This window comes from Dendrobates tinctorius, unplaced genomic scaffold (genome assembly GCF_039654945.1).
Source record: "Dendrobates tinctorius isolate UK_male_01 unplaced genomic scaffold, ASM3965494v1 ptg000189l, whole genome shotgun sequence".
Lineage (NCBI taxonomy): Eukaryota > Metazoa > Chordata > Amphibia > Anura > Dendrobatidae > Dendrobates > Dendrobates tinctorius.
Window position 1 is genome coordinate 3,448,431 of NW_027361856.1, and position 11,489 is coordinate 3,459,919.

Consider the following 11,489-nt stretch of genomic DNA (forward strand, 5'->3'; position numbering starts at 1 on the left):
TCAGGGATGATGGGAGTAGTGATACACTGTGTGATAGGAGATTAGATTGTGAGCTCCAGGGTCAGGGATGATGAGTGTAGTGATACACTCTGTGATAGGAGATTAGATTGTGAGCTCTGGGGTCAGGGATGATGGGAGTAGTGATACACTGTGTGATAGGAGATTAGATTGTTAGCTCTGGGGTCAGGGATGATGGGAGTAGTGATACACTGTGTGATAGGAGATTAGATTGTGAGCTCCAGGGTCAGGGATGATGGGAGTAGTGACACACTGTGTGATAGGAGATTAGATTGTGAGCTCCAGGGTCAGGGATGATGGGAGTAGTGACACACTGTGTGATAGGAGATTAGATTGTGAGCTCCGGGGTCAGGGATGATGAGTGTAGTGATACACTCTGTGATAGGAGATTAGATTGTGAGCTCTGGGGTCAGAGATGATGGGAGTAGTGATACACTGTGTGATAGGAGATTAGATTGTGAGCTCCGGGGTCAGGGATGATGGGAGTAGTGATACACTGTGTGATGGGAGATTAGGTTGTGAGCTCCAGGGTCAGGGATGATGGGAGTAGTGATACCCTGTGTGATAGGAGATTAGATTGTGAGCTCCAGAGTCAGGGATGATGGCAGTAGTGATACCCTGTGTGATAGGAGATTAGATTGTGAGCTCCGGGGTAAGGGATATTGGGAGTTGTCAGGATGTATAAAGTATTTCCTATTGTTCTAGTTACACATACAGATCCCCCTTTTGCTCATAACTCAAGTTGGTTCACGTATTCAAAGGCTAGTTTCACACTAGCGTTTCCTGGAGCTGCGGAGGGATGCGCACGGCCGCCGTGAAGCTCCGCCCATGGCCGCACCTCCTCCGGTCAGCTCCGCCTATGGGCGCAAGACGCTGCATGCAACCTGCGTACCCTATCTTTAGCATTGGGTGCGCAGGCCGTGCGCAGGTATGCGTTTGCCGGTGCTTGCGTCCTTTTGACAGTGTGCCTATCACACTAAAATGCAACACGGTGCGTTTGGAACAGGTCGGCGTCATGCGCCCATAGGCGGAGCTGACCGGAGGAGGCGCGGCATGGGGCGAAGCTTCACAGCGGCCGGGCCCATCCCTCCACAGCTCCAGAAAACACTAGCGTGAAACTAGCCTAACACTGAGCCTCTCAAGCTGTAGCCCCCTCTTCCCCACTTCCTCTTTCTCCCTGTTGGAATGACACATACTGCAATCTCTCTGCCTGTGGGTAATTCAATACCACTCTTTCCCCCCTTCCTCGGGAATGTGGCTTATGACCAGCTAAATCAGTCTCTGTTTGATGCACATGTGTTATGAATGGGCCACCGAGGAGAAAAAGACTAAACAAGCTAAGTCACAGAAAACCAGAGAGGTTGGTAACTATGCAGATTGCAGATCCCTGATCCTAACCACAACAACTAGCAGCAGCCGTGGAGCGTACCTACGATGGTACTAGATGCTTCGTCACAGCCGGAGGACTAAATAAGCCTAAAGCAAGAAAAGGGAAAAACTAACTGCCCCAGAGCAGACCCCAAACGAAAGACAGCCCCCTCACATGTATTGACGGTGAAACAAGATGAAAGCACAAACACAGGCAGGAAAATAGTCTGAGCAACTGATCTAGAAAGGATAGGAAAGGAAAGACACTGTCTGCAGTCTGCCAAAAACCCTACAATAATGTCCAACATGTCTGATAGCAAAATTAACCATGAAGTCACTAGACTTCTCCCATTATATCAGCACTCTGGAATATTCTGAGACAGAGCAAAAAGAGGCCAAATGTTATGATTGAGTCACCGTAGGAGGCAAAAACAGAAATGCTAGCTAAGTCCAGAAAACCAGAGCAGTTGGCAGCTATCGGATTGCAGACCCCTGATCCTATCACAACAACTAACAGTAGCCGTGGGGGGTTCCTACGATGCCCTAGACCCCTCGATCACAGCCGGAGAATTAAATAGGCCTACAGAAAGAAAGGGGAAATCTAAACTGCCCCAGAGCAGACCCCAAAGCAATAGGCAGCCCCCAACATATAATGACGGTGAAGCAAGATGAAAACACTAACACAGACAGAAAGATAGACTGAGCAAAGAGGGGTCCCAAACTACCTTGATAGGAAAGGACAGGAAGGCTGCTGTCTGCAATCCGTGAAAAACCCTATGAAAATAAGAGCCAACAGACTGACAGTGAAAAAGGCCCTGAAGACGCTAGGCTTCAAAAAAGCTATGTCAGTACTCAGGAATATTCTGAAGACAGAGCAACAGGCAAAAGGAGATTCAGCTCACCCCAGCAGGGAATGGCAGAATCCAGAAAAGCAAGGAAAACAAAAACAAAACATAAATGCAAACAGGCAAAGCAGAAAACTTAGCTTTAGGGAAGCAGGAATCAGACTGGAGTCCTAGAAGTCCACAGAGAAATCACCCGCAGGGCAGAAGGGCGTCGGCAGCCTTATATCCAGTCAGTGACTCCACTCAGCCAGTCATCCTCATTAGTCTCAGGTGCCTGATAATCAGGCTCATTACCTTCCTTTACCAGAATAGGGAGTTCACCAGACCTCAGTGACGAAGGGGAAAATGAACTCACAACAGCCAATCTAATAAGGGCCAAAGAAGCAAATTGGCAAATACAGATAAATAAGAGTGGAAATTCAGCACAGCCCCAGCAGGGGCTGGCTGACCACACAAAAAACTGAATAGACCAACAAAATCAAGTGTGAACATTAGCAGAAAAACTTAGCTTGAAATGACTGGAACAGAGCTGAAAACCAGGACCTGAAAAGCCAGAAGGAATCACCAGCATCAGACTAGGGCGTCGGCTGTCTTAAATCCAGTCTGAGATTCCTGAGGTCCAATCGTCATCCTCATTATCAGGTGGCAGATCTCTACTGATTAAATCAGCCTCACTACCCCAGTTACCACCAGAGGGAGCCTGGAAGGAGAACTCACAACTGGTGGACCGGAAAATGAACTCACAACAGTACCCCCCTTGAGGAGGGGTCACCGAACCCTCATCCACGCCACCAGGCCAATCAGGATGGGCCCGGTGAAAAGCATGAACCAATCTATTGGCATGAATATCAGAGGCAGAGACCCAAGAATTATCCTCCTGGCCATAACCCTTCCATTTGACCAAATACTGAAGTCTCCGTCTAACCAAATGAGAATCCAAAATTTTCTCTACCTCATATTCCATTTTGCCTTCAACCAACACAGGGTCAGGAGGTGCTGCCATAGGAACCACTGGCTCAACAAACCTCTTCAACAGAGACTTGTGAAATACGTTATGGATCTTGAACGTAACTGGAAGAGCCAATCGAAAAGAAACAGGATTAAGAATCTCAAAAATCTTATAAGGTCCACTAAATCTTGGCTTAAATTTTGGAGATGCAACCTTCATAGGAATATTCTTAGATGACAACCAAACCATATCACCCACTTTAAACCAGGGACCAATGGTCCTATGCCGGTTGGAAAATCGCTGGGCCTTTTCCTGAGAGAGTGACAACTTATCCACCACTTGGTCCCATATCTGCTGCATTCTCTCAACCACAGTGTCCACACCTGGGCAGGACGAAGATTCCACTTGCCCTGAAGAGAATCGAGGATGAAACCCAAAATTACAGAAAAAGGGTGACATCAAAGTGGCAGAACTAGCTCTATTGTTCAGTGCGAATTCGGCCAAGGGCAAAAATGAGACCCAATCATCCTGATCAGCAGATAGAAAACATCTTAAATAAGACTCCAAGGTGTGGTTTGTTCTCTGTCTGTCCATTGCTCTGGGGATGAAACGCGGAGGAGAAGGATAACTGAATTCCCAGATTGGAACAAAAGGCTTTCCAGAATCTGGAAACAAACTGGACTCCTCTGTTGGACACAATGTTCTCAGGAATCCCATGTAACCGAACCACCTGTTGTAAAAGCAAGGGCACCAACTCAGTGGAAGATGGCAATTTTGGGATTGGTACAAGATGGACCATCTTCGAAAATCTATCACCCAGATAACAGTCATTCTCTGAGAGACAGGAAGATCAGAAATAAAATCCATTGAGATATTGGTCCATGGCCACTTGGGCACCGGCAGGAGCATCAGCAACCCACTAGAACGAGAACAGGGTTTAGACCGAGAACAAGTCCCACAGGACTGTACAAAATTCCTAACGTCACGAGACAAGGCAGGCCACCAAAGAGACCGACTCACCAAATCTCTGGTACCAAAAATACCTGGATGACCAGCCAATGCGGAGCAATGAATTTCAGACATCACTCTCTTTCTCCATTGGTCAGGAACATACAATTTTCCCATAGGGCAACGCTCAGGTTTATCCTCCTGAAATTCCTCCAGGGCACATCTCAAATCGGGCGAAATGGCAGAAAGAACTACACCCTCACCTAGGATGGAGGTAGGCTTGGTCACATTAACAGAATCGGCAAAGAAACTACTAGAAAGGGCGTCTGCCTTATCATTCTTAGTGCCCGGAAGAAAAGAGACCACAAAATTAAAACGCGTGAAAAACAAGGCCCATCTAGCCTGTCTAGGATTCAAGCGTTTGGCCGACTCCAGATAAATCAAATTTTTGTGATCGGTGAGGACCACAACTTGATGTCTAGCTCCCTCCAACCAATGTCTCCACTCCTCAAATGCCCATTTCATGGCCAACAATTCCCGATTCCCCATATCATAGTTGCGTTCAGATGGGGAAAACTTTCGAAAAAAGAAGACACAGGGATTCATCTTAGAAGTCACAGGGTCTTTTTGGGACAAAAAAGCTCCTGCACCAATCTCAGAAGCATCTACCTCCACCTGAAATGGAAGTGAGACATCAGGTTGCCGTTAAACTGGAGCTGAACTAAATATCCGCTTAAGCTCCTGAAATGCTGAGACAGCCTCAGGAGACCAATTCAGCACATCAGCTCCCTTCTTGGTCAGTGTCATGGTCACATGTGTCTGGTCGCAGATGATGCCGCAAGGCGAACCCACAACACACGTGACCCTGGATACACCGCCTCCAGTGGGGCGAATTTAAATAATAGAACGTGCAGGTGGATACGCCGCCTCCACCTGGCGAATTTAGGAATTACACGTTAACATATACATTTCTGGAAACACCGCCTCCAGTACGGCGAATTTAAATAATAAGGGGGGGAACCTGGGAAACTTTAACAATGGTGGGCCCTGCGATAGGGAATGGGGACATGGAGACCTCCTAAGCTCCCCTGAGCCAGTGTCCCTGCACTCCTAACATTCCCTATACAGGCTCCGCGCCTGTCGCCGCACGCGAACCTTAAAACCCTGGCTCGCCCTGCGCCTAAACCCTCACTAGGGAATAGGTCGGTGCGGAGACTAATCCCACCACTGCACTAACAACACACATGAGGAAAGAGACAATACAGGGGAAACACCACTTAGCTTTGCTCTGTTGCGTACGCTCCTAGCAACAGAGCCCACCACCTGTGTGCATCTTCTCCTCCACCCTGATCCATCACCATAACTGGATCCGTCACCATCGTGCAGCCTGGGAGCAGAGTCCATCACCACTTGCATCAGTCCAGTACACAGAGTCCCAAGATGAGTCCAGCCTCTGCCAAGAATCCAACCATGCTCGAGTCCAGTTCTCAGCAACCAAGTCGAACATGCTGAGTGCAACTCTCTTCATAGTCGCCACTCCTCTAAGCCATGCCCGCACTTCCCGCCGACACCATAAACTGCAACTCCACCAGGCCATGCCAGTCCTTCCTGCAGACACCATTAGCTGGCACTCGTTCTCTCTGGCTGACTGCGCAGGACTTCTATCCAGCTCCATCCTTCCACCAGGCTCTCCAACAACTAAGCAAGGAATATCACCAGCCGTGAGTGAACACCCTGAGACTCATTTATAGAGCCCCACACCTGATTCCTAATTACGTGCACATTAAACTGAAACCTAAGGTGTGATACCACTAACCACCACCGGGGACAGTCAAAACACCTTTGAACTTAACCAAAGTAAAAAAAGTTCACTTTGTGCTTTTAATACCGCCAGATCCAACACTGGATCATGACAGTCAGATCAGTCAGTGGTTTGACAATACCAGAAAAATTACCTATAAATTTCCGATAGAAATTGGCAAAACCCAAAAACTTCTGGAGGGCCTTCAAAGAAGTAGGCTGAACCCAATCAAAAATGGCCTGTACCTTGGCCGGGTCCATTTCAATAGTCGATGGAGACAAGATATATCCCAAAAATGAAATTCTCTGTACACCAAAGAGGCATTTCGATCCCTTAACAAACAGGGAATTCTCCCTCAAAATCCGGAACACAGTCCGGACATGTTCCACATGAGAATCCCAATCACTAGAAAAGATCAAAATATCATCCAGATAGATGATCAAAAACTTATCCACAAAGTCACGGAAAATATCATTCATAAAGGACTGGATGACAAAAAGGGGCATTAGTGAGCCCAAAAGGCATCACCAGGTACTCAAAATGTCCCTCCGGAGTATTAAACGCCGTCTTCCATTCATCCCCGTGCTTGATGCAAATAAGATTATACGCCCCCTGAGGTCAAGCTTAGTAAACCAGCAGGCACTCTTAACTCTGCAGAATAAATCAGACATCAGAGGTAACAGGTACTGATATTTAACAGTCATCTTGTTAAGGGAACGATAATCAATACACGGTCTTAATGAACCATCTTTCTTGGCCACAAAAAAAAACCTAGCACCTAAACGTGATGAGGATGGTCTAATATGACCCTTCTCCAACGACTCCTTACCTGGTGGTAACTGGAGGTAGTGAGGCTGATTTAATCAGTAGAGATCTGCCACCTGATAATGAGGATGACGATTGGACCTCTGGAATCTCAGACTGGATTTAAGACAGCCGACGCCCTAGCATTCTCTCAACCACAGTGTCCACACCTGAGCAAGATGAAGATTCCACTTGTCCTGAAGAGAATCGAGGATGAAACCCAAAATTACAGAAAAAGGGTGACATCAAAGTGGCAGAACTAGCTCTATTGTTCAGTGCGAATTCGGCCAAGGGCAAAAATGAGACCCAATCATCCTGATCAGCAGATAGAAAACATCTTAAATAAGACTCCAAGGTCTCGTTTGTTCTCTCAGTCTGTCAATTGCTCTGGGGATGAATCACGGAGGAGAAGGATAACTGAATTCCCAGATTGGAACAAAAGGCTTTCCAGAATCTGGAAACAAACTGGACTCCTCTGTCGGACACAATGTTCTCAGGAATCCCATGTAACCGAACCACCTGCTGTAAAAGCAAGGGCACCAACTCAGCGGAAGATGGCAATTTCGGGAGTGGTACAAGATGGACCATCTTCGAAAATCTATCACCCAGATAACAGTCATTCTCTGAGAGACAGGAAGATCAGAAATAAAATCCATTGAGATATGGTTCCATGGCCTCTTGGGCACCGGCAGGAGCATCAGCATCCCACTAGAACGAGAACAGGGTTTAGACTGAGAACAAGTCCCACAGGACTGTACAAAATTCCTAACGTCACGAGACAAGGCAGGCCACCAAAAAGACCGACTCACCAAATCTCTGGTACCAAAAATACCTGGATGACCAGCCAATGCAGAGCAATGAATTTCAGACATCACTCTCTTTCTCCATTGGTCAGGAACATACAATTTTCCCATAGGGCAACGCTCAGGTTTATCCTCCTGAAATTCCTCCAGGGCGCGTCTCAAATCGGGCGAAATGGCAGAAAGAACTACCCCCTCACCTAGGATGGTAGTAGGCTCGGTCACATTAAGAGAATCGGCAAAGAAACTAGTAGAAAGGGCGTCTGCCTTATCATTCTTAGTGCCCGGAAGAAAAGAGACCACAAAATTAAAACGCGTGAAAAACAAGGCCCATCTAGCCTGTCTAGGATTCAAGCGTTTGGCCGACTCCAGATAAATCAAATTTTTGTGATCGGTGAGGACCACAACTTGATGTCTAGCTCCCTCCAACCAATGTCTCCACTCCTCAAATGCCCATTTCATGGCCAACAATTCCCGATACCTACGTCACAGTTGCGTTCAGATGGGGAAAACTTTCGAGAAAAGAAGACACAGAGATTCATCTTAGAAGTCACAGGGTCTTTTTGGGACAAAACAGCTCCTGCACCAATCTCAGAAGCATCTACCTCCACCTGAAATGGAAGTGAGACATCAGGTTGCCGTTAAACTGGAGCTGAAGTAAATCTCCGCTTAAGCTCCTGAAATGCAGAGACAGCCTCAGGAGACCAATTCAGCACATCATTGCCCTTCTTGGTCAGATCAGTCAGTGGTTTGACAATACCAGAAAAATTAGCTATAAATTTACGATATAAATTGGCAAAACCCAAAAACTTCTGGAGGGCCTTCAAAGAAGTAGGCTGAACCCAATCAAAAATGGCCTGTACCTTGGCCAGGTCAATTTCAATAGTCGATGGAGACAAGATATATCCCAAAAATGAAATTCTCTGTACACCAAAGAGGCATTTCGATCCCTTAACAAACAGGGAATTCTCCCTCAAAATCCGAAACACAGTGACGAGGATGGTCTAATATGACCCTTCTCCAATGACTCCTTAATATAGGACCGCATAGCATCATGCTCGGGTACTGATAAGTTGAAAAGCCGACCCTTGGGAAATTTTCACCCAGGCATCAACTCAATTGCACAGTCATAACTCCTATAAGGAGGCAAAGACGCAGACTTACTCTCACTAAATACATCAGAAAAATCGGCTAGATAATCAGGAATATCATGAGACAGAGGAGAGATGGAGAAAACAGGAGCATCCCTAAGAACACACTGACAACTCCAACTCACCACAGCCGTGGAGTGTACCTACGATGGTTCTAGACGCTTCGTCACAGCCGGAGGACTAATTAAGCCTAAAGCAAGAAAAGGGAAAAACTAACTGCCCCAGAGCAGACCCCAAAGGAAAGACAGCCCCCTCACATGTATTGACGGTGAAACAAGATGAAAGCACAAACACAGGCAGGAAAATAGCCTGAGCAAATGATGGGGCCCAAACTAACTAGAAAGGATTAGAAAGGAAAGACACTGTCTGCAGTCTGCCAAAAACCCTACAACAATAATGTCCAACACGTCTGGTAGCAAAATTAACCCTGAAGTCACTAGACTTCTCCCACTATATCAGCACTCTGAAATATTCTGAGACAGAGCAAAAAGAGGCCAATCTAATAAGGGACAAAAAAGCAAATTGGCAAATACAGATAAATAAGAGTGGAAATTCAGCACAGCCCCAGCAGGGGCTGGCTGACCACACAAAAAACTGAATAGACCAACAAAATCAAGTGTGAACATTAGCAGAAAAACATAGCTTGAAATGACTGGAACAGAGCTGAAAACCAGGACCTGAAAAGCCAGAAGGAATCACCAGCACCAGACTAGGGCGTCGGCTGTCTTAAATCCAGTCTGAGATTCCTGAGGTCCAATCGTCATCCTCATTATCAGGTGGCAGATCTCTACTGATTAAATCAGCCTCACTACCTCCAGTAACCACCAGAGGGAGCCTGGAAGGAGAACTCACAACTGGTGGACCGGAAAATGAACTCACAACACACATGTCTCCTTTGTTCATTCCAACTCGAATATAATAACACAGAATATTCATAGAGGCAGGAAACTTATATTATTGGGAGATGCAAGAGTAAACCTATCCACAGGTGGGTTTTGGACTTTTTGGCAACCACCAGAATCCAAGAAACGGCTTTCTATCCCACCGTGCCACACAGCCACGGCATGTTTAGACTTAAATGAAAGCTAATGTTTTCAGAAAGACTATAACATTCCTGCCGGCATGCTATGAGACTCACAGCCCAAGATATGGCCCTCATGCAGTTATTAGTAATTTTGTAAAGGGGACTACATTCCATAGATTAGCCCATTCGGTGAGGTCATAGAGGGGGAAGACAAAGGGGGGTCATTTGCCTGGGCTGCCAGCTAGGAAGCTGTGCTGATAGACCATTTTCCCTTGGGAAGGCACCCCTCCTCCACATGGTGTGCTATGGAATCATAAGTGTAAGTTCTTATTTTAATTCACTTTATTTTGTAATTGTCTATATATACAATATTTTGTCTCTTTTTGTAACATCTTTTACATTTTTGTAAACACTGCCTATCCTTTCTGGAGTAAATCTTTAAATTTCCTAGTTTAGTTTCTCCTTTCTCTATAACATATCGCCATGACCTCCACATATTGATTGTAATGTAGAACGAGAAGCTGGTGGCAGCACAGTGTTCTGGGGATTTGGGAGACTCTGGCAGTGACAAAACGGAGGTTTTATGTGTGTATTACCCACCCTGGGTCTGGGGACACACATACTGCCCTCCTTGCTGAGTGCCCAATGGTCAGTACATGGCAAGGCATCCTTTCTGCCAACTACTTATCCTAGGTGTAGTTCTCTGACTGACCTGAGGGTAAAGGGAGTGCCAGAGAACTGCAAGTTCCAAAACTGGAATTGAAGGTGGAAACAAAAGTTGTGGGTGGCTACATGACCCATGACCACTAATAAATAGTAAATTTGTGACAATTGGTGGGATATAATAAATCCCTGACAACTAGGGGCAACGTCACACCCCCAGCTCATGACAGGAGTAGTGATACCTTGTGTGATAGGAGATTAGATTGTGAGCTCTAGGGTCAGGGATGATGGGAGTAGTGATACATTGTGTGATAGATTAGATCGTGAACTCCGGGGTCTTGGATGATGGGAGTAATGTTACACTGGGATAGGAGATTAGATTGTGAGCTCCGAGGTCAGGGATGATGGGTATAGTGATCTCTCAGCAGCCATTCTTATCCACATCTCTCTTTCCTGCTTTTTCAGGAATTTTCCACATTTGTGCTTTTGCCAGGAACAATTCTCGGGAAGTCGGAAATGTCTCCAGTGGATGATATCGCCATGAGCCCCCAATCATTTCAACAGAACCCTTCATATCTGTCCTAAGTGTCCATAGGTGTTCGAGTCACCCAGTGCGCGCCACCTCTAGAAATAGTCACCTGCCTCGCTGACTGACAGTGAACTCCTCCCCCTTGGTGACTAACTGCTGATGGCTTCCTATCCTGCCACTGGCAATACTTATTAATGCTCTGTAATTTAAGTTTTGCTAATAAACTATCTGTGAAAATAAAAACAGAATGTCTGATGTTTGTAATATTCAGCACAATAAACATTTCTGTGTAACCAACATAGTCCACTGCACAGTACATGCAGAGAAACCAACCAGCTCAGGCAGAGAAAGCCACTAGTACAGGCAGAGAAATCCATCAGTACAAGCAGAGAAAGCCACCTGTACAGGCAGAGAGAGAAATTGTACAGTCAAAAATCGCACAGTCAGAGAAAGCAACCAGCACAGTCAGAGAAAGCAAGCAGCACCGGCAGACAACGTAACCAGCACAGGCACAGAAAACCATCAGTACAGGCAGAAAAAGCCACCAATACAGGCAGAGAAAGCCACCAGTTCAAGCTGAGAAAGCAAC

The 11,489-nt window shown here is 46.3% G+C and overlaps 1 protein-coding gene across 1 annotated transcript in view; it reads left to right on the plus strand.

The window, feature by feature from the left end:
- Positions 1-11,129, plus strand: part of LOC141055627 (lens fiber membrane intrinsic protein-like) — a 94,021-nt gene extending 82,892 nt beyond the window's left edge. The window contains exon 4 of the mRNA XM_073552274.1: positions 10,837-11,129. Coding sequence (XP_073408375.1) covers positions 10,837-10,904 — 68 coding nt within the window. The 3' untranslated portion in view covers positions 10,905-11,129. The remainder of the gene's footprint in view (positions 1-10,836) is intronic.
- The last annotated feature ends 360 nt before the right edge of the window (positions 11,130-11,489 follow it).